Source organism: Saprolegnia parasitica (assembly GCF_000151545.1).
Source record: "Saprolegnia parasitica CBS 223.65 unplaced genomic scaffold supercont2.20, whole genome shotgun sequence".
NCBI lineage: Eukaryota > Oomycota > Saprolegniomycetes > Saprolegniales > Saprolegniaceae > Saprolegnia > Saprolegnia parasitica.
This window is the reverse complement of record NW_012156414.1, coordinates 403,712-422,554: the sequence shown is the minus strand read 5'-3', so window position 1 is coordinate 422,554 and position 18,843 is coordinate 403,712. Positions and strand designations below refer to the sequence as shown.

General features: G+C 60.1%; 6 protein-coding genes across 6 annotated transcripts; 4 read left to right on the top strand and 2 right to left on the bottom strand.

The window, feature by feature from the left end:
- Positions 1 to 413: 413 nt before the first annotated feature.
- On the top strand, positions 414 to 4,111 carry SPRG_06156 (hypothetical protein; the record flags this gene model as incomplete). The annotated part of the gene is made up of 9 exons (XM_012344878.1): positions 414 to 719; positions 760 to 971; positions 1,014 to 1,233; positions 1,291 to 2,387; positions 2,432 to 2,573; positions 2,599 to 3,480; positions 3,540 to 3,576; positions 3,627 to 3,757; positions 3,809 to 4,111. The coding sequence occupies 9 exons, from the start codon at positions 414 to 416 to the stop codon at positions 4,058 to 4,060; spliced, it is 3,279 nt and encodes a 1,092-aa protein (XP_012200268.1). The 3' UTR covers positions 4,061 to 4,111.
- Positions 4,112 to 4,638: 527 nt separating this feature from the next.
- SPRG_06155 (hypothetical protein) lies at positions 4,639 to 8,060 on the top strand (the record flags this gene model as incomplete). The annotated part of the gene is made up of 12 exons (XM_012344877.1): positions 4,639 to 4,989; positions 5,044 to 5,076; positions 5,127 to 5,489; positions 5,539 to 5,630; positions 5,686 to 5,881; positions 5,928 to 6,178; positions 6,233 to 6,378; positions 6,426 to 6,697; positions 6,742 to 6,971; positions 7,014 to 7,302; positions 7,345 to 7,540; positions 7,588 to 8,060. 12 exons carry the CDS (start codon positions 4,639 to 4,641, stop codon positions 7,965 to 7,967), a joined length of 2,799 nt encoding a protein of 932 aa, XP_012200267.1. The 3' UTR covers positions 7,968 to 8,060.
- A 969-nt stretch (positions 8,061 to 9,029) lies between these two features.
- SPRG_06154 (hypothetical protein) lies at positions 9,030 to 9,692 on the top strand (the record flags this gene model as incomplete). Its single annotated transcript, XM_012344876.1, has 1 exon — positions 9,030 to 9,692. The coding sequence occupies one exon, from the start codon at positions 9,030 to 9,032 to the stop codon at positions 9,489 to 9,491; it is 462 nt and encodes a 153-aa protein (XP_012200266.1). The 3' UTR covers positions 9,492 to 9,692.
- SPRG_06153 (hypothetical protein) lies at positions 9,684 to 11,248 on the bottom strand (the record flags this gene model as incomplete). Its single annotated transcript, XM_012344875.1, has 7 exons — positions 9,684 to 10,013; positions 10,063 to 10,474; positions 10,527 to 10,675; positions 10,707 to 10,875; positions 10,920 to 11,011; positions 11,056 to 11,177; positions 11,227 to 11,248. 7 exons carry the CDS (start codon positions 11,246 to 11,248, stop codon positions 9,684 to 9,686), a joined length of 1,296 nt encoding a protein of 431 aa, XP_012200265.1.
- A 758-nt stretch (positions 11,249 to 12,006) lies between these two features.
- On the top strand, positions 12,007 to 14,490 carry SPRG_06152 (hypothetical protein; the record flags this gene model as incomplete). The annotated part of the gene is made up of 11 exons (XM_012344874.1): positions 12,007 to 12,160; positions 12,206 to 12,670; positions 12,723 to 12,865; positions 12,912 to 13,029; positions 13,083 to 13,191; positions 13,252 to 13,324; positions 13,372 to 13,479; positions 13,524 to 13,649; positions 13,700 to 13,795; positions 13,847 to 14,244; positions 14,298 to 14,490. 11 exons carry the CDS (start codon positions 12,007 to 12,009, stop codon positions 14,488 to 14,490), a joined length of 1,983 nt encoding a protein of 660 aa, XP_012200264.1.
- A 367-nt stretch (positions 14,491 to 14,857) lies between these two features.
- On the bottom strand, positions 14,858 to 18,830 carry SPRG_06150 (hypothetical protein). Its single transcript, XM_012344873.1, has 5 exons — positions 17,472 to 18,830; positions 17,289 to 17,420; positions 16,981 to 17,246; positions 15,149 to 16,929; positions 14,858 to 15,106 (listed from the first exon to the last, which is right to left on the bottom strand). Exons 1-4 carry the CDS (start codon positions 18,786 to 18,788, stop codon positions 15,255 to 15,257), a joined length of 3,390 nt encoding a protein of 1,129 aa, XP_012200263.1. The 5' UTR covers positions 18,789 to 18,830; the 3' UTR covers positions 14,858 to 15,106; positions 15,149 to 15,254.
- Positions 18,831 to 18,843: the final 13 nt, after the last annotated feature.

Below are 18,843 nucleotides of genomic sequence, written 5' to 3'. Positions count from 1 at the left end.
GGTCAACCGGCACCACCGGAGGCCGCACGCGCAGCCCGCGCCTTCTGGCTGACCTTCTGGCTATTCGGGATATTACAACTGACAATTGATGTACCGACAGGTACTGTGCCATTACGACATAGCCTCACCACCTCAAGGATGCGAATCGTCGCATAGAGTTGGGTGCGAATAGCGTTGCGTGGCTTTAGCCAACACCAACTCGACCGTTGTCAAAGTTGGTTGCGATCTTCTCGCGATGGCCGTCGTCACGCCCAGCGACCAAGGACAGACGCGCCTTCGCCGCCACGCAAGCATTCGCCGGCTTCGTCATTCATCATGGTGTTTACCCGAGAGTGTCATGCAGTTGTAGCTTTGCGATCGATGGCGGCTCACAGTCGATCCTGTCGTTTAGGTCGATGGCGCCGCATGCCACGATGATCACTTCGAGTTCGCTCACGGCCAACTTGACGCCCGCAGAAAAATTCCTGAAATTCACAGGCCTCACGATCCCAGACCCGCCGTCGGCGCGGCCGGTCGAAGCGACGAGCAACCCAGAGGTCGCTCTCACGCGTGTCGACGCCGACACCAGATATTGCGGGCCCACGGCCAAGTCGGAGTTTGTCCAGCTCTTTCGCACGATGGTGTCGCGCCAGCACTTGAGCGTCGAGCCGCGAAGCAACGCGCGCACGCTCCCAGAGCTCGACCTTGCCGCTTACAAGGCCGTGATCCCCGGGGACGACGTACTACAGTGTTCATTATGGGTTGACGATGGCAACCTAGGACGAACCCGACTTCGACACGATGCTCTGCGAGCCGTTCACAGCGCGCCACGAGTTTGCTTCGCGGTGCCTCGAGCGCGAGCTGCCACCGAGCGCGGGCCTCTTGCTGCGCAAGACGCAGACGGCAGAGATCGACATTAGCCACTATGGCATGGGCGACGACCTTGCCAGAGTCTGGGCTGCGTCGATTGTCGACGTGCCCAACGTAACGAGGTACCTCAATGTCGCTACGAAGTCCCCCTGCAATGCTCTTAGCTTGAACCTCCGCAACAACCGCCTCACAGACGCAGGGCTGCCCAGCATCATCGCCGCGCTGATTGCCAAGCCATGCATCGCAATTCTCGACCTCTCCGAGAACAAGCTTGACTCGGAGTGCGTGGACGCGCTCGCAACGTATCTGCAGTCGCCCGTGTGCGCGCTGCAGGAGCTTCGCATGAGCCACGCCGATGTCGACGACGCTGAGATTGGTCCCGTGGTAAGTTCGCCTTGGGAAGGCAACTGCATTTGATAGACAAGTTGTCCACTCTAATAGGTGCACGCGCTGTACTTGAACCAGTCACTGCACCTCCTCGACTTGTCGCACAACCTCTTGGGGTCCCACGAGCGGCGGCGCAAGACGCCCCGGGGCACGACCCTTGTCGGTGGCGAGGCCATTGGTGCCATGCTCGAGGCCAACACGACGCTCCGGTCGCTGGATCTGTCGTGGAACACGCTGCGGCTATCGGGCGCGGTGGCCATCGGTCGCGGCCTCGGACGCAACTCGTCGCTGCTCGAGCTCAACCTCTCGTACAATGCGATTGGCGAGACGGGCGCGGCGGCCGTCGGTGTCGCGCTCGGCAGCAACGCAGCGAGTAAGCTCGAGCGCGTCGACCTTAGCGACAACAACGTCTCGGCGCAGGCGGCGCTCGTCTTGTCGCAAACGATCCTCGTCAACGCACGGCTGCGCTTCCTCATTCTCGACGGCAACCCGCTGGGAAGCCAAGGCGGTCGGTCGCTCTTCCACGCGCTTGCGCAGTGCCCCAACAAGCAGCTCCGGATCTCGATGCAGCGCTGCAACTTTGACTTGAATGTGCACAACGCGAGCAAGTTCAACCCGGACGACGTCAGCGGCCAGTACGAGTTGGACCTCGTGGTGCCGTACGAGCGCAGCATCGCGATCGAGCTCGTGCGCTGTGCGACGCGGAAGAACGGGTGTCGCTTCCGGTCAATTCTGTTCGTGCCCCCACGAGGCAAGGCAGGTCGCCGCATATCGGTCAAGCCGATTCCCGTGCACGTGGTGCTCGCGACAACGTCGCCGCCAGGTATGCTGGGCACGGCCGAGCCCCAGAGCCGGGACGCGCTCGAGGCGCTCTTCCATCAGCTCGACTGCGATACATCCGGTACGATTGACGAGGCAGAGCTCGCCCGCGGCATGCGGCGTCTGGGCCTCGACGCGCGCGAGGGTGACGTGCGAAAGCTGCTGACGCGCTACGACCTCGATGGGTCTGGCACGATCGAAGTCGGCGAGTTTGTCGACATGATGGGGTGGCTGTACCGCCAAGCCGCCCTCAAGCTCCAGGCGCAGTCGGTGCGGCAGCTCATGGACGTACGCACGAACGAGCCGTTGGAGGTGCCTACCTCGGGCCATTGGTAGAGTCCCATGCTCTCTCCAAACGTTATAGAGTTGGAACTAGGATCGTCGACTTTGTGGATCTGCGGCTCCCGGCAGATGCGGTCGAAGCCGAGACGCTCACGGTCGTCGGTCTCGACCACCTTTTGCGCAACATCCAGGAAAACGCCAACAAGTACACCGCCCATCTCGGGTACATCGACGGCGTCGCTGAATTCCGTGCGAGTGTAGGTGCAGCTTCTCCACGTGGCCAAGCAAGGCATGGTGCTCTCGAGCGCGCAAGCGCAAACGATTCTCGACCACATCATGGAAGGGCTCGATACGGTGCACGCCATGGCGTCGCTTCTGCCGTACATGATCGACTGCCGCAACGCCTGTGTCTTTATCGACACCAACCTCAGCGAAGCCGCGCGCGGTCGGCTCCAACATCTGCTTTTGCAAGCGTATGGCCCCATCGTGGGCATGGCGTCCGACCACTACAAGCTCGACCTCGCCGACGCGCTCGACCGGTCCACCGCCAAGAAGCTCCTTGAAATGAACAACAAGTGCGCGCTCGAGTGGCCGACGATGCACCCAATCAAGCCGACCGACGAGCGCTGCTTCCGCAACGCGTACCACAGCGGCAGCGCCGTCACGTTGGATGCGAAAATGCTCACGTGGCGCTTTGGTGTGCTCGAGTTTGACTTTGTGCATCGGGTGCGCCCGCCCAAAGGCACGCTACCGCTCTCCTCGACCCGGTTTGCCCAAGTGCTCGCCAAGCTCCAGATGGACCCGACCAAAGACACGCCCAAGTGGCGCAAAATGGGCAAAGACGGAGTCGTCCATCGGTCCCCCAAGGTCTACGAGCGCCTTCGAGAGCTCCGACAGATGAAGCACGTGCCACCGGCAGTCGACCGCGCGGCCATCACGTGCAATGGCGAGAACGGCACCGAGGTCGTTCTCACGAGCCGCCGACTGCTCATGGAGCTCCAAGCCGCGCTGTGCACGCGCTACGTGAACGCGCAGCAGGTGCGTGGCATCCTGCTGCAGTGGCCGCCCGAGTTTGCCGCCAGCCGCGTCGACGCACTTGTGTTGATGTTCGACCGTCTCGTGGACTTGCATCACTTTTACCAGGTACTACTATGATTTTCGATGTGGAGAATATTGTCCATGGCGAGCTCTCGACGGTATAGATTGAAGCGATCTTGACCGAGGCCGAAGTCGCGCAGTGTACGACTAAATGGCTCCGCATGACGCTGGAGTTGGAGTGGTCTTGGTAGGCTTGCACCGCCTCGGCTGGCTCAACACGTGGACGCCGCTGCTTCCGGAAATGTACTATGAGCTCGACATGGCCATCTACGAAGAACGCGAAATCGCGAAGTATTTGATTGCGCTCGCGCTCGCCGAGCCGGTGCGCATCATGCCATGAGAATTATTGACCGATTGATAGCTTGATATTTAGGGGGAAAACTGGATCGGCGAGACCTTTGGATGGACGCTCGACACGACGATTCCAGGCTGGAAGCTCAACGCGCAGTGGACGAGCGACGAGACGATGCCTCGAAAAGGCATCCTGCGCCTCGAGTACTACTCGGGCGCGAACCAGGGCTGCTCGCCGATCTGGCACGTGCGCCAGAAGCTCTGCAGTCACATGCTCGCGCACCCGCTGACGCCAGACGAGCTCGACGCCTTCCGCACCACTGTCACCATGTGACCATCAATGCCACGCGTTTAAAAGTCCGCAGCAGTACATACTCAAACCGTCCTTCGGGCAAGTCCACTTGAGGTGGTCGTGAAAGGGTGTGGGTCGGTTCAGGCACTATTAGCACCGCTTGGACGGCACGCTGACATGATCACGCGAGGTGCGCTGGGGCACTTGCAGCCCATGATGCATCGCACCACCACCGCCTTGCGTTTTCCTCGAGCCGCCCCGTCAAGCCACCGTCGTTGGTCATGTAGGGACCCCGGACCACTCAATGGCCAGCTCCAATCGACCAAGTGTCCACCGATCCAAGCTACTGCATTTCTTCCATTGTCCTTTCCGTCCATCAATGGAGTTGAAGTCCTCGTTCAAAGGAACTGCCGCGCTCATTGACGTCGTGAGATCCATTCCTATCCGCGCACGCACGGGAATTGATCTCACGACGTCAATGAGCGCGGTCTCTCGACACACCTAGGGCGGCGCTGCCTCCTAATTTCAGGCGCGAACCTCGCGACTTGGCCTTTCCCACCGCATCAAGATTTCGTATGGGGTCTTTCGACCAATCAAAAGGGGCTAAATTTTAGCTAGCGATGCTGAGCCAACACCTGCGCCGCCGGGCGGCGCGGCTCGTGCGGGAAGCGTCGACGTTCCATCTCTCGACGAGCCAGGAAGCGCTACTGGCCTCTGTGGCGCCAGGCCGCGTGAGCATCGTCCGCGGCCTTCCAGGCACGGGCAAGACCACCGCGGGGGCCTCGCTGCTCGGCAGCGCCACGACGCCGACGCTCGCGTTGACACCCCATGGCTTTGACTCGTCATTGCGCCGGCGCGTTGAAGCCCACACGCCAATTGGATTTCTCGAGGCGCAAGACGATGTGCGATTGCTCTCGATCGGCGCGTGGAGCGAGCGCTTCCGCAGCGACTACGGCCACACGGCCACCGAGGTCGTCGAGGATCGACGACGCCAGTCCCGGTCTCACCACTGGATTTTTTCGTAGAGAGTGCTCAGCCACACGGCCGCCAAGATCTTTGTACACGACCACGTCGATCGCATTCCGCGCAAGGCTTTCGCAGCCACAAGTCGGCGCCCATGCTGCGCACGGCAGTTAGCGACACGCTGCGCTGCTTCAACGAGCTCGAGCGCTACGGCGTGTCGCCAAGTGCGTACGCCAATTACATTCAAACCGCGCTGACGGACCCGGCAACCGCGCGCCTCTCTGCGCAATCGTTTCTAGACGTGCTCGCGAACCAAACCGACCTGTGCGACGCGTATACGGCGTACCGAGATCTGTTGCACGAGGCGCATTGCAACACGCATGACGGCGTTGTCCTCGACGCACTCGAGCTCGTCGAGACGCACCCGTACTACCTCCACGCCTCGCTGGCCACAACGGCGCAGTTCGTCGTCGACGACCTGCACCTCTGGAGCCCCGGGGCCGTTTTGGTGCGTGCTCCGGCTGCGTCACTGACGTCGTTGATATGCAATGATGTAGCTACTCGCGCGCATGATGCTCGCGTCGGCCGAGAAAGCGTGGATCCTCTTCTCGGACCCGTCGTTGCCTGGACCCCTCGATCAGCTGCGCATGTACGAGGCTCTTTGTACGACGGCGGTTGACGCTTGCGTAGGCTGCTGCAGCAAGGGGCAAGGACTTCACTGAGAGTACTTGGTCGGCACCAGCGGTTGCGCCGACTGGCATGCACGCCATGGCCTACGACATCCTCACCAAGGCATCCAACGTGGTGTTGCCACCGTCGGTGCAGCTCGTTGCGCACACCAGCAAGAACGAAGTGTCGAGCATGGCTGCTGCGATTCGCGACAAGCACGCGCGTGGCGAGGTACGCCGACTGCTATCTGCACAAAACGACGACAAGATCGTGCTAGCGCCTGCTCGTGGTCCTTGGCGAGGCGGCGCGCGTCGACGACCTCGTCGCGGAGCTGCAAGCACTGCACGTGCCGCACCTTTCGCTCGAGCCAAGAGACTTGTTTGAAACGGATGTCGTCTCCACGGCGTACTCGCTCCTCCAGACGCTGGCGTCGCCGTCCGACTCGAAGCACCTCTTTCACCTTCTCAATACATCGCCCGAGATGGACCCCGTCGTGCTCGCACGCATCATGGAGTCGTCCACGTCGCGGTCCTCGACTACCAAGAACCAAGAACGACGACAACTCATCGTTGAATGGACTAGACACATAGACCTGTACGAGACACTCGTGTTGGCCGGGCCCGACCACCCGCCGATTGCTGCCTTTTTGAAGCGCTTCCAGACACTGCGCGACGCGGCCATGAAGCTCTCGTGCGCCGAGCTACTGCATCTCTACTTGACCGAATCAGGTACGGGCGGCGGCAGCAGCACCCATGGGCTCCATGTGCGTCCGTAGGCACATTGGAGGCGCTCCTCCACCCGGCCAACGAACACGATGTCGCTCGATCCGAGGCACTTGCGGCCTTTCTTGACGTCGTCCTCGACGCCCAGCGACACAAGCAGTCGCCGTGCGTCCCGTTTGTTGTGCCATATTTGACGCAGCTCCGCGAGACCGGCCGCTTACGGGCTCCGAGCAGCCTCACCTTTGCGCTGGACGACGCCCTGACCGACCACCGAGTGCTGGTGGCCTCCCAGCGATCCGCGTGGCGACTCCCGTCGCACGTCCAGGTATCGACCTATCGAATATGTCGTGGGATGTATCATCCGCGTAGGTCGACACGCTGATGCTACTGCAGTGGCATGACAAGGCTTTTCCCGGCCGGAAGCCCCGAGGCATCGGAGCCGGCATTCTGCCATCAAGCCTACTCGAAGCGCAGGCGGGCTGCAAGTCGTCGGGCCGCGACGAATACTTGGATACATGCCGGCAGCGCTTGGCCTCGCTTCTGCTCCGTGCGAGGGCCTCCGTGCTCATCTCGCATACCGCCGATGCACCAATCTCGAGGTAGAAACAAACGCGGTGGTCCACGCAAAACACAACGAGTAGACTGCTTGCGCCGTGGGCGTCGTTTGTGGCCACCACGACCGATCGCGTCAGTCACGAGGACGCCACGCCACCGCCGACTGCCGTCGTCGTCGACACCAACGCGCCGTTGCCATTGCACCACTTGTCCTTTTCGCAAATCGACGAGTACATGCGCTGCCCGCACCGCTATTACCTCTCGCGCGTGCTCGGGCTCGAACCCAAGGCCAACTCGAGCATGGTATACGGCCGCAGTCTCCACGAAGCCATTGCGACCTACGCGTCGGTCGCGCCGCATGCCTCTGCCTCGGAGGTTTGCCGATCCTTCGTTGCCTCCCATCAAGCTCATGGGTAGGACGCCCTGGCCGCTTTTGCAAAGGCGTGGACTCCTGGCAGCTGCCGGTCGCTTGCTGAAGAGCGCATGCTTCAAGCCCAGGGCGCCGCCGCCCTGCGCTCGTTCATAGCCTACGAAGCCGATCGCACCAGCTACATCGAGTGCATTGAACAAGAGTTTGAGTTTCACGTGCCCGAGGCGAACGTGCTGTTTCGAGGTACTACTCGTTCGGGACGACGCTGCTGCAATGTATGTGGCGTGTAGGCGTGTGGGACCGCGTCGAGCGACGGGCCGAAGACGACGTGTTCATTGTCGAGTTCAAGTCCAACTTGGCCGATGCAGCCCGGGACAACCAAAGGCTCGCAGACGAAAGCCTCCAGCTCAAGCTGTACATGCTCGCGTACCATCGCTTGACCGGAACGCCGCCCAAAGGCGCAGTCCTCCGGTCGCTCGAGACCAGCCACGGACGCAACGCGCCGGGAGTTGTCGCGCACTCGGTCGAGACCGACGACGCGGCGCTAAGCGCGATTCAAGTGACCGCTCGGGCGATCCGAGCGCGCTCTTTTGACGCGACGCCGTCGTTCCTTGGCTGCGCGTTCTGCGCGTTCCGCGATATCTGCGAGAAGAAGGCGGCGAGTGCCTAATGCACGTCCTCTAAGAACTTACCGTCCTGGAGGCACGACGATCCTGATCGCATCCAGCTAATTGTACGAGAGCGGCTGGCGACGACATATTACATGGCACGGAAGACTTGGTGATATCTTGAGCCGTGTCGACTCGACTCGACCGTCCCCTCGTGTAATGGCCGGTTGTTGCCTCGGATCTGGGCCGTCGGCGTGTATCCAGGTGGCGCCAACCACCGAGTCGTCTCAGGTGCCGTCCTCGTTGCTCGACTGGCAAAGGTCGTGCCAATATAATAACACAGCCGATTCCGAGACCACGAAGCGTGGCTCATTAGCGTCGAAAGGAGCTTCCCGTCGGCGGCGTACTTTAAGAATGGCGCCAAGCGACCAACCGCCTACATTCTGCAGCACCGTGATGATGGCGCAACATAACGTCCACTGTCCAAGCACATATGGTAGCGTTTCCACCCGCCTCGTCGTTTGTTGAAAGCTTGAACGCGACGAGAGACGCTGACCCCAGCGTCAGGGGCAACCGCGCGTGCGTTAGCATCGAGCTGCGCCGATGCTTAAACGTCGAATTCCTTGCACAATAGTTATTACTTTCCATACTAATACATGGATTAGCACCAAAAAGATAGCATATCACTCTCGACGCCGAGCCTGGTAGCGACGCTCGACTCAACGTTGGCGTCTCTCTGTCCTCGATGCGCGTGCGTGGATGGCGGCCATAGACGAGTTCACCAGCAGACCTTGAACGCATGAACAACGTCCATTCCGGTCGCCAACTCAAAGTCGTCAGGGATCCAATCCTGATCCAGTCACCACCGCTAGGGCCTCCAGAGACTCTCGGCGCCTTCATTTTGTCCATTCTTCTTCATTACGAAGTCTCTCTAGCACTTGATGAGGTCCATGCGTGTAGTATTAATATGTACGCCTCGAGTCGATGGTGTGTTTGTCGATGTGATGAGGATGACGATGATGATCAGGTCGAACCAGGTCTCCTCTCTGTCACTCGCACGTCCCACGGCACGTAGTAGGTCTGCACCCGCCACTTGCCGACCATACCATTTGTCGTATATTGGGATGACCCACCACCACACTTCGCAGCTCGGGCCTGGCTACCGGAGCAACAGTGCAGGCGACGGCCCGGAAAAGACGCGCGACCGCAAGCACTGGTTCCCGCGCTTCAAATCGACGCTCGCCGGCAGCTTCCGCGCGACGCGCATGTTTGCGTGCTGCGAGTGCGCGTTCGGCAAGAGCGACGGTCCCCACCGCTACAAAGCGTCCGACGGCACGCACTGCGTGTGCGGCAAGGACGAGTGGCCGCTCGCGAAGGCCGTCGAAGTCAACGAGTACAACCGACGGCTCGCGCTCTGCGCGGCCCACGACGGCAAGCGGTACGAAGACATTGTGGCGGCCGGCGACGACGGCGCGCTCTCGCCGCTGCCGTTCGACGAGAGCAGCATCCTCATGCCGGACGCGGCGCTGAGCGATTATTTAAGCGAGTTTCTGGACGACGCCAGCAGCATCGACGACGAGTTGTAACGCGATGGACGACTTGCCGCCACTGACCGTCGCGCGTCCTGCGATGCCCTCGAAACTAATTACTATGTGTGGCGACCAGGACCGACGAGGTCCATTTGGATCGCTGCACCAGTTGTACGACCATCCAAGCAGCATGGCCTCGATCCAAGCACGACACGCATACTATCTAAAATTCATCTTAAAAGAGAGTGGTTACTTGGAACGCGTGACGACGAGCTGCGCGAGCTTGACGAGGGCGTCCCGCGCCGGCGACGGCGGGTACTGCATGATGGCGAGGATCGCGAGCTCGGCCTGGATGATCGCGAGGTCCTTGCTCTTCTGCAGCCCGACGCTCTTCTCGACGAGGTCGGCCGCGAGTTCAATGTCGCCGGCAGTGCTAAACTTGCGCGCGACGAGCTCCTTCAGCACCGGAAACTCTTCCTGCGCGAGGAGGACGGGCGCGGTCGCGAGGCCCGCCTTGAGGTCCGCGAGCATCGGCTTGCCCGTGTTTTCGCCCTTGTAGTCCAAGACGTCGTCAATGAGCTAGCACATCCATATGTCATTTCAACGATGCATGTGGCGACGTGAGCACCTGGAAGGCAAGGCCGAGGTGGCGGCCGTACGCAAAGCCAAGCTCGCACACGTCGGCCGAGTGCTCGCCGAGAATCAGCGCCGCACGGCAGCTGTTGGCCATGAGCGACCCCGTCTTGTAGTAGTTCTTCCGGAGGTAGTACTCGAACGGCGAGATCGTGCCGTTCTTGTCGGCGTGCCGCATCTGCATGACCTCGCCCTTGACGAGATGCTCAATCGCCGTCGACATGAGCTCGACCGCCTCCAAGCTCCGGAGCCGCGCCAGGCAGATCGACGAACGTGCAAGGAGAAAGTCGCCTGCGAGGATCGAGAGTTTCGAGCCAAACACCTTGTTGACCGACTTCATGCCGCGGCGCGTGTCGGCTTCGTCAATCACATCGTCATGGAGCAAGCTTGCCGTGTGGATCATCTCCCTATACTCGCAGCCTATGAGATCTCGTCGCATGTTGCGGTCGTCGGTCGTACGTGACTTCGGCAAGGCGCTGCTGCGACGCAGCAATGTACTCGAGCGACTTGTCGGTCGAGAGCGGGTCGCGCGCGGCCTCGGCGGCCTGCGCCAACAGCAGGATCATCGTCGGGCGGATCTTCTTGCCGCCGTCGTTCTCGAAAAAGTCCTACGCAAATTCGATACCAGAGCGATGGCACGTCGGTGTAGTACTTGGCGACGGCTTCCAGCACCGGGTGGTCCGAGCCAAGGATTGTCTTGATGCTCGCCGAGACCGACACGATGTTGTCCTTGATGAGCTCAAACGGGTCAGCGTCCACGGGCGTGTTGATGTACACGCAGTCGGTCACGGCTTCGCCGTTCTGGAGCCTACCGCACTGCATGCAGCAACAGTGTATCAGTGCGATGCGTACCGGTCAAAGTCCTGTGTCAAGTTGAACGACCGGTGCGCGGTCGCGGCCGTAAAGCCCGGCGATGGGTCCAAAATCGACATGGTCGGCTCGTCCTATGCAGCGTGAGCTCATGTGCAGTGCGTGGCCATCGACGTACCACGGCCGCCGCACCCAGCCACAAGCTCGTGTTGCTCTCAATGTCGACGTTGCTCTGGAGCGAGCCGACGACGCGCTTCATGGCGCTGGCCTGGAGCGAACTGAAGCGGCGGAGCGAGGTCCCTACATGCAGCCATGGTAGGCGCAATGATGCCATGCCAATGCGCCCTACCGGTGCGCAGGAAGCGTTGCATGCTGGACGGGCGGGACGACGGGAGCCTTCGATGGATGGGGTCGTGACCTCAACGACCGCGTAAAATCAATGGCCGATAACAGCAGCAGACGATCAAAAGTGAAGCCGTCAACATCTTATTGGCCAATCAGGAACGCGATTCGTGCCATACGCACCGTTGATTGGCCAAATGTATGTTGTATAGTGCGCCCACGAAGGCGGCCATCATCCAGGAGGAGGATAGAAACACCCAATCTTCAACTTGCGCTTCAAGTGCGATATAGGCGCCGCAAGCTTGCACTGCAGCGTCTGCAAGCACGCAGGCCCCGCTACAAGCATACACTTGAACACTAATACGGTGCATTTTTTACAGCTTAGCGCTGTAGGAACCCACCGGCGAATGATGACCTATGGGCCGTTGCAACCGTTCTTGCGTCTGTCTCAATGCACGCACCGGTCCAGCTACCGGTCCACAGACCCTGGGGTCCACGAGGAGCTACCATACCGTAGGTGCATGAGCTCGCGCAGGGATGGGGCACCCAAACTTGGCCACGTTGTGTCACGTATACGATGGGAGGTTGTGTACTGCGTCCAGTTTCGTGGCCATGGTGTCGCTCCTCGTGCCCAGCGCCGGCGATGTTCGCAAGGAGTTGGGTGTTTTGGGCGCGCCACGTTCAGGCAATATGATTGGCTGAAATCCTGTGCAAATAGACTGGAATTTGGCCAATCGACGCGCGTGGCAATCCCACCAGAAATCCGATTCAAAGGAAGCAGCGACGGATGCCCCGCCGCCTCGACGTCCTGTGGCCCGAGCCCAATGCGCTCGTAGACTACGAGAGCCGTGCGTACCTCTTAGGCTGGCATCTGCAGAGCAATCTCGTCTGCGTTGCGGCCATCGTGCCCGTTGACCGTTATCCGCTCGCCGTGCTTCAAAGTCGGCGAATCTTTGTCCGGTGTCGCGCTCACCGCTCGTCTGTAGGCGAGATTGACAAGTGGTCGGCCGACCTCCAGCGCCGCAACAAGGTGGAGGCTGCGCATGCAGCCAAGCCCGCGCTCATGGTGCTCGGCGAAGTGCGCCCTGCCACGACCGCCGCCGACGAGACGACCGAGCCGGACGCAGCCGCGTTGCGCCAGCGCGGCAAGCCCAGCGGCGCCAAGCCGCAGCACCTCCAGAGTCTGTGGCTCAACGTGGTCTGGGACTTCAACAGGACGCCGGTCATCCACGTCGTCTCGGAGCACGGCCAGGTCGTCGGCTGCGAGCTCTGCCACGTCATTCTGTACGACGCGTCGTTCCCGGGCCGGTTCCGCCATTTTGTCATCAAAAAGCGCCAGCGCCAGGTCGACGACGAGTCGATGGACACGCCGTTCCAGCACGCGATCGCCCAGCTCAACGATGCACACTTGGTACAGGAGCGCTTCCTTGGGCTACCGCCCCGCTCGTCCTGTAGAGACTCCTATATCCTTTCTATCTGTGCGCGTTCTCATTGCTTGATTAGACGTCGGTCGTTTCAAGGCGCTTGTGCTCTGGCCGTTCCTCTTCTTTTTTGTGCTCTGTCGGCCCGTCTTCAATGCGATCGCATGGGTGCTCAACACCCCCGTGCCCGAGCGCTTTCCCATCGTAAAAGGTCGCTCCATCAAGGTCCATATCGTCATAGTACGCGGCTCTCCGACAGAAAGTGTGCTAGTCGTTTTCACTCTTCTTCCGGCTCTTGAACCGCAGAGTGATCCTCCTCGCCAACATCACCGAGCAGTGCATCAAGTTCAACCACATGCAGCATTCGGTGCTTCCGTTCCATCCCCTCGGTACCACTTTTTGAAATGCTGGCATCGAGGAAAGTCTCTCATAGCGACGTTAGAAAACCGATATGCCGAATTCGTGAGCGACCTCTTCCTTCTCGTTCTCGACTTTATCGCGGGCTATCACTACGGTCACCTCGTACCGCTCGCAATCGCCTATTTCCAGTCGTACGTTCTACGCTCTTTTCTACAAGTTGGTAGGTTGATACAATGTGGATATTATATTAGGTCCTGCAGCGGGCACTTTAACGTGCTCAAGTCCCAAGTCACGTGGCTCATCGACTCGCCTGCGGGCTTCAAGGTGCATATATTGCATGCCATGCGTGTCTCATATGCAGCGCCATTTAGATCAACGTGGCCCTGGCATCGATCCTCGGCAAGGGCGTCCACCTCATGGTCGACGTCGCGCAATATGCCATCGAGTCGGTGACACCGTTCTTGGCGACGCTGCTTCAGGTTCGTGTTCCTTTCTTTTTTCTTGAAAATCAACACTTTAGTAGGTCGCTGGTTTGGCGAGCTTGTTTGGCTTGACTGTCCAGCTCGGGCTTCTCTACGACACGATCGAGTACCTCACGCTGCAGACGTACTACTTGTACTTGTACTTCTCCAAGCTGCACCGCGTCCAGGTACCCGCTTGCATTTTGATGGATAGTTTGGACTCACTTGGCGTCGCTAGTTTGACTTGCTCTCGTCGCTCTGGAAGCTCTTCCTCGGGAAAAAAAAAAACGTATTGCGCAATCGCGTCGACTCGTGCGAGTACGACGTCAACCAGGTAGAGAGATTCTCATCTCGCATGTGCTTCCACTTGATATCTTGATACTAGCTCTTGATTGGCACGCTCCTCTTTACGATTCTGTTTTTCGTTGTCGCGACCAACTCGGTCTTTTACCTCTACTTTTGCCTCGCTCGCTTTGTCGTGCTGTGCCTCCAGACGTGCGTCTGGTGCCCCATCGTCCTCTGCCACGTCATTCCGCTCTACTCGATCAGTCTCTGGCTCGAAGACGCATTCCATTTCCCCATGGACGTCTACCTCCAGCCGCTCTCGCACGCCCGCGCACTCTCGATCTCGTTTCCGAATGTACACACCAAGGACTGCTTTGTCGGCGACGACTTTGACGCGACCGATACGAGCCGCCAAAGCAGCGACGCCGCCAAGCCCATTAGCACCGCGGTCTTTACACTACATCCGCTGGCGTACTCGTTTGGCGCGCTGTTTTCCCGGTGCGTTCCTAGATTCGGATGCTCGTCGGTGCGAATACATTGTTTGCGGCTAGGTGCAGCGCGTACTTTGGCGCGCTCGGGTCGCACTACACGGTGGGCAAGTTTCTTCGGTGCTTCTTCCTTGGCGAGTACATTCCGGCGCTGCCGTTCGCCAAGACGCCGCTGTGCCACCTCCCGTTTCCGCCGTCGTCTGCGTTCATGTCGACCAAAGAATTATGGGACGGTCTGCGCGCGTGCCAGTGGTAGAGTTACTTTCATGATGTCCATAAGAGCACCTTGGATTTTCTGGCTTTTACGTCGATTTTTTGGTCTTTTCGGATGCTTGTTTCAACTATAACGTCACACGTGGCACTCGGAGAGACTCGCAGACGTATCTCACAAGCCAAACCAAACCTGCGACGCTCCTGCTCCTGCTATCCTGCGTTGTGGGGAATGCCTACTTTTCTACCAGGCAAGAACCTGGAAAGATACCGCCTCATTCATTGGCTGAAAAGCCGATATGCGGATCCAGGATTGGTGCAAATTTAGAGAATTCTGCCAATCGTCGTGCCGCATCTACGATCTTGGGCGAAACGACGCACAACAACCCAATAATTCCATCGGCCAGCATGAGCGGCAAGTCCAGCGACAAGTTCAACAAGACAGTCGTGTTCGCCGAGGACATGACGGACGTGATGCTTGAGAAGGTCATTGCGACGGCCAAAGACGCCTTCCAGCTCCAAGTCACGGTAGCATCCCATCTTCCTATCGTCGTCGCCTGTAACCATCTCTCTAGTCGGGCAAAACGTTCTCGACCGTCGCCGACATGGTCCGGCGCAACATGGAGAAGGAGTACGGTCGCGGCTGGAACTGCATCGTGGGCCTATCTTTTGGTGCGTACGTCACGCACGAGATCAAGACGTACGTCTACTTTAGCGTTGTCTCGGGCGTCTCGGTGCTCGTCTGGAAGGCTTAAGTCGTCTCATGGCGACGTCGTACTTTCATGTATATATATATGTAAAGAGTTATGGTTAGACCCAGAGCATTTGGCGCATCTTGGTCGAGAGGCTCACCTTGATCTTGACGTTGCACTCGTCACTGTCCTCGTCCTCGTCCTCGTCGTGCGTGTCGGCGCGCGGCGACAAAATCTCCTTTTGGTTGATGAGCTTCCCGCAGGCCGCGAGCTCAATGAGCATGTCGGTGGCTTCGTGTCGGTCGACTACGACCACGTCGATCGCATCGCCGTGCTCTTCGTGCGTGGGCATGGACGCGAAGCGCGAGGCCCAGCCCGCCTCGCCGTCGTCGCCGACCACATTGACAACGATGCGCAGGATCTTGATGCGCTTGAGCTTGGTGCAAATGTGCGCGAGCGACCGGACGACGCGGAAATTCAGCACGTCCGAGCTCATCATGACGACGACGACATCGAGGGGCTCGTGGATCTTGAGCGCTTCTTTGAGCTGCGCGTTCATCTCGACTGCGTCTTCGGCGTCCTGCATGGCCATGCAAAAGCTAAACGGCTCCCACCCGCAGTTCTTCATGCGGCGCTTGGCCGAGTTGACCACGACGAGGCGCTTGTCGTCGCCAATGATGAGCGACCGAAGGCCGTCGACCTTGCCATTCTCCTTTTGGCGGCAGTCGCCGACGTAGCGCAGCACCATGCGCAGCAAGGGAGGCCCGAGCAGCTGGTTGAAGATGACGACCGATACAATCATCGTGGCAAAGTAGCTGCCCCAGCCAGGGTACAGCAGCTGGATCTTCTTGGCGAGGCCGAGCGTGACGCCAGCCTGCGTGATGTACCCCATCCACGACACCTTGTTGTGCATCGGGTTTTCCTTGGCGATCGTCCCGCCAACGTACGCGCCCAGAAAGATGGCAAAGATGCGCGTAATGCAGAGCACGAGCGAGACGGCGAGGGCCTTGACGAGCATGTCGAGCTCGAGCGACGCGCCCGTGAGCGTGAAAAAGCCGACGTAGACAAAGTCGGCCATGTTCTTGAGCAGCAGCGAGAGCTCTTCGCGGTTCGAGGTCGGGTTCCAGTTGTACAACGTCGCGCCGGCCACCATGCAGCACATGAGCGGCTCGAGCCACGGACGGCAGAGGTGCCCGAGCACAAAGAGCGAAAACCCAAAGAGCAAGATCGCCGCTTGCTTGACGATCCGCAGCAGTACGTACAAGCGGCTCTTGCGGCGCACGCGCGGCGTCCGCCACAGCACCACGTACGAGATGACCTTGGCCGCGACGACGCCGACGCCAATCGAGATGGCCATTTCCCCGACAAGCTCAAAGACGCTCGCGGACGAGACGCTCTTGTTGGAGAGGAACGCCTCCGTGATCATGTTGTTGACGTTGAAGAGGACGATGACGACCACGTCGCAGAGCACCGTGACCGAAAACAGAAAGGTCGTGAAGTGCCCTTGGGACCCCGTCTCTTCAATGACGGCGAGCGCCGACGACGGCGACCGCGCAATCATCATGCAGCCCGCGAGCATCGAGATGGCGTAGCGCTCGGTCGACGTCGTGCTTTGAAGAAACACGAGGTAGTTGGCGAGCACGATGATCGTGAGCGTGCCCACAATGTACTCGAAGAACGTGAGCCAGATCGTGACGCACATGATGCTCTTGAGCTTCCGGCGCATCTCGGACCAGTGCAGCTTGGCGCCGGCCGCCAACCCAATGTACGCAAGCGACGCTTCGTCGACGAATCTATTCCATGCCTCTGAGCCACACGCGATACAGCCCATCGAGGATGTCTACCGCATCTGGAGCGTCTCGTTGGCCGTGATCAGGCCCAGCACATATGGGCCCGCCACGATGCCGGTCGCAAGGTACCCCGTGATGCGCGGGAGGCCCACAAACGGGAAAAAGTTGGCAATCGTGTGCGACGCAATCGCGACAATGATGAACGAGAGGAGCGCGAGGCGGTCTGGGAGGTACGCCGCGAAATCCTTGGTCGGGTCAAACTCGTACGGCTTGAGTTCGCGGGCAAAGAGCGTGTTGCCGTCGGTGAACGCCTCGACGACCTACGGGACTCAAACAACGACGTCATGTACGCTGATCCATACCACGACGTTGCCGCCAGCGTCTTGGAGGGCGCAGTTGATCGGGAGTTTCCCGGGCTTCCACATTGCGTCCTCCTTACCCAAGACGTACGTCAATAGGTACGTGTCCAGGCCCGACCGTGTAAAGCTCTTGGCCTACATGCGACGATACAAGAGACTGCGCATCAGGTATCAAGGGTGTCGTACGACGGTCGCATTGTTGATTTCGCAGTCGTCTTTGTGCACGGTGAGCGCCGTCGTCTCGTGGCTCGTGCGAATTTGCACTTCAATGACGCTGTCGACGTGCGCCGGGTCGTCAGACGAGAAGAGAAGCGTCGTCGCCGTGATGGTCGGGCGGTTCGCGTCGATCGAAAAGTCCAGCTTGGGCTCCGCCGTAAAGACATACGTGTTGCCGGCATCGTTGGCGACGCGGCACTCGAGCGGCAGCGTGCCGTTGATCGGAATGTCATGATCGCCGGCGCTGACGAGGTACTTGGCCATGTACAGCCCGCCGTGTGCGTCGGACGTCTCCGAGAGCTCAATGCCGCTGACGCCGTTGACCGAGCAGTTGCCAAAGTAGCCGCTCGTGCGGTTGGCCGCCGTCAGCGAGATCGTCACGAGCGACCCAATCTTGGCCGGCACTTCGGACGAAAACACCATAAAGATGCTCTCGAGAATGGGAAGCGTCCCGTCGACGAGCACGCCGTGGCTCGTGACGACGCCGCGTGCGCTCGCGACGTTGCCCGCGTCGTCCGTGACGTTGCACTGGTACGACATGCCACCCGCCGGCACGAACGGATCGCCCTTGGCGACGACGTACGAGCCTTTCGAGGCGCGAATGTCGATCGTGTGGCCCGTGGGCTGCAACGTGCACTTGCCCGCAACGTCGTGGTTGGACTTGGTCACGAGCGAGAACGCGACAGTTTGGTCAATGCCAATGGCCGGTGCCGGCGTTGGCGCCGGCGTCGCTGCGGTATCGCCGATGGGCGTGGCCACGGGCGCAGACGTGGGCGCGGCCGTCGGGACGACAATCTCGACGGCGTCGACCTCGGGCGGGTACGCATAGATGGCCATGGGTACCGTGTCGTCGACCGTAGCGATAGGCGTCGACACGCCCTTCGTCATGACTTTGCACTGAATGCGCGTCATGCCGGGCTCCGAGTCGGGGTCGCCGAGCTGCACCGTGTAGCCGACGAGGAGCTTCCACGACGACGACGCGTCGAGCGCTAACGTCGTGTTGGGCAGCGGAATCTGGTTCAGCGTGCACGTCGACGTGAGGTTCTTCGGCGCCGCGTCGCGCGGCAGGTCCACGGGCACGGCAAAGGCGAGGCGCATGTCGACACCGCAGTAGTTCTTCATCGGCGTCACCTGGTTCTTCTGCAGCGGCGTGCACGAGAGCGCGAGGTCCTTGTCCAGCAGCGCGCCCGAGGCCGGCGCCAGCGCCAGCGCGAGCAGGAAGAGCCATCCGCCCATGCGTCGTCGTCGTCGGGCCACGGGGCGGGACGAGGTATGCCGGTCCGCCATTCTTGCCTCGGAACCGCGATGCTGGGTATAACGGCTTTGCACTTGCGCCAGAATA

Bases quoted from the DNA above. Each gene is read 5' to 3' on its own strand.
- SPRG_06150 (XM_012344873.1), bottom strand. From the start codon at position 18,788: ATGGCGGACCGGCATACCTCGTCCCGCCCCGTGGCCCGACGACGACGA. The intron at 17,421-17,471 runs GTACGACACCCT...CGTCGCATGTAG, and splicing joins AAATCAACAATGCGACCGTC to GCCAAGAGCTTTACACGGTC. The intron at 17,247-17,288 runs GTATGGATCAGC...TGAGTCCCGTAG, and splicing joins ACGCTGGCGGCAACGTCGTG to GTCGTCGAGGCGTTCACCGA.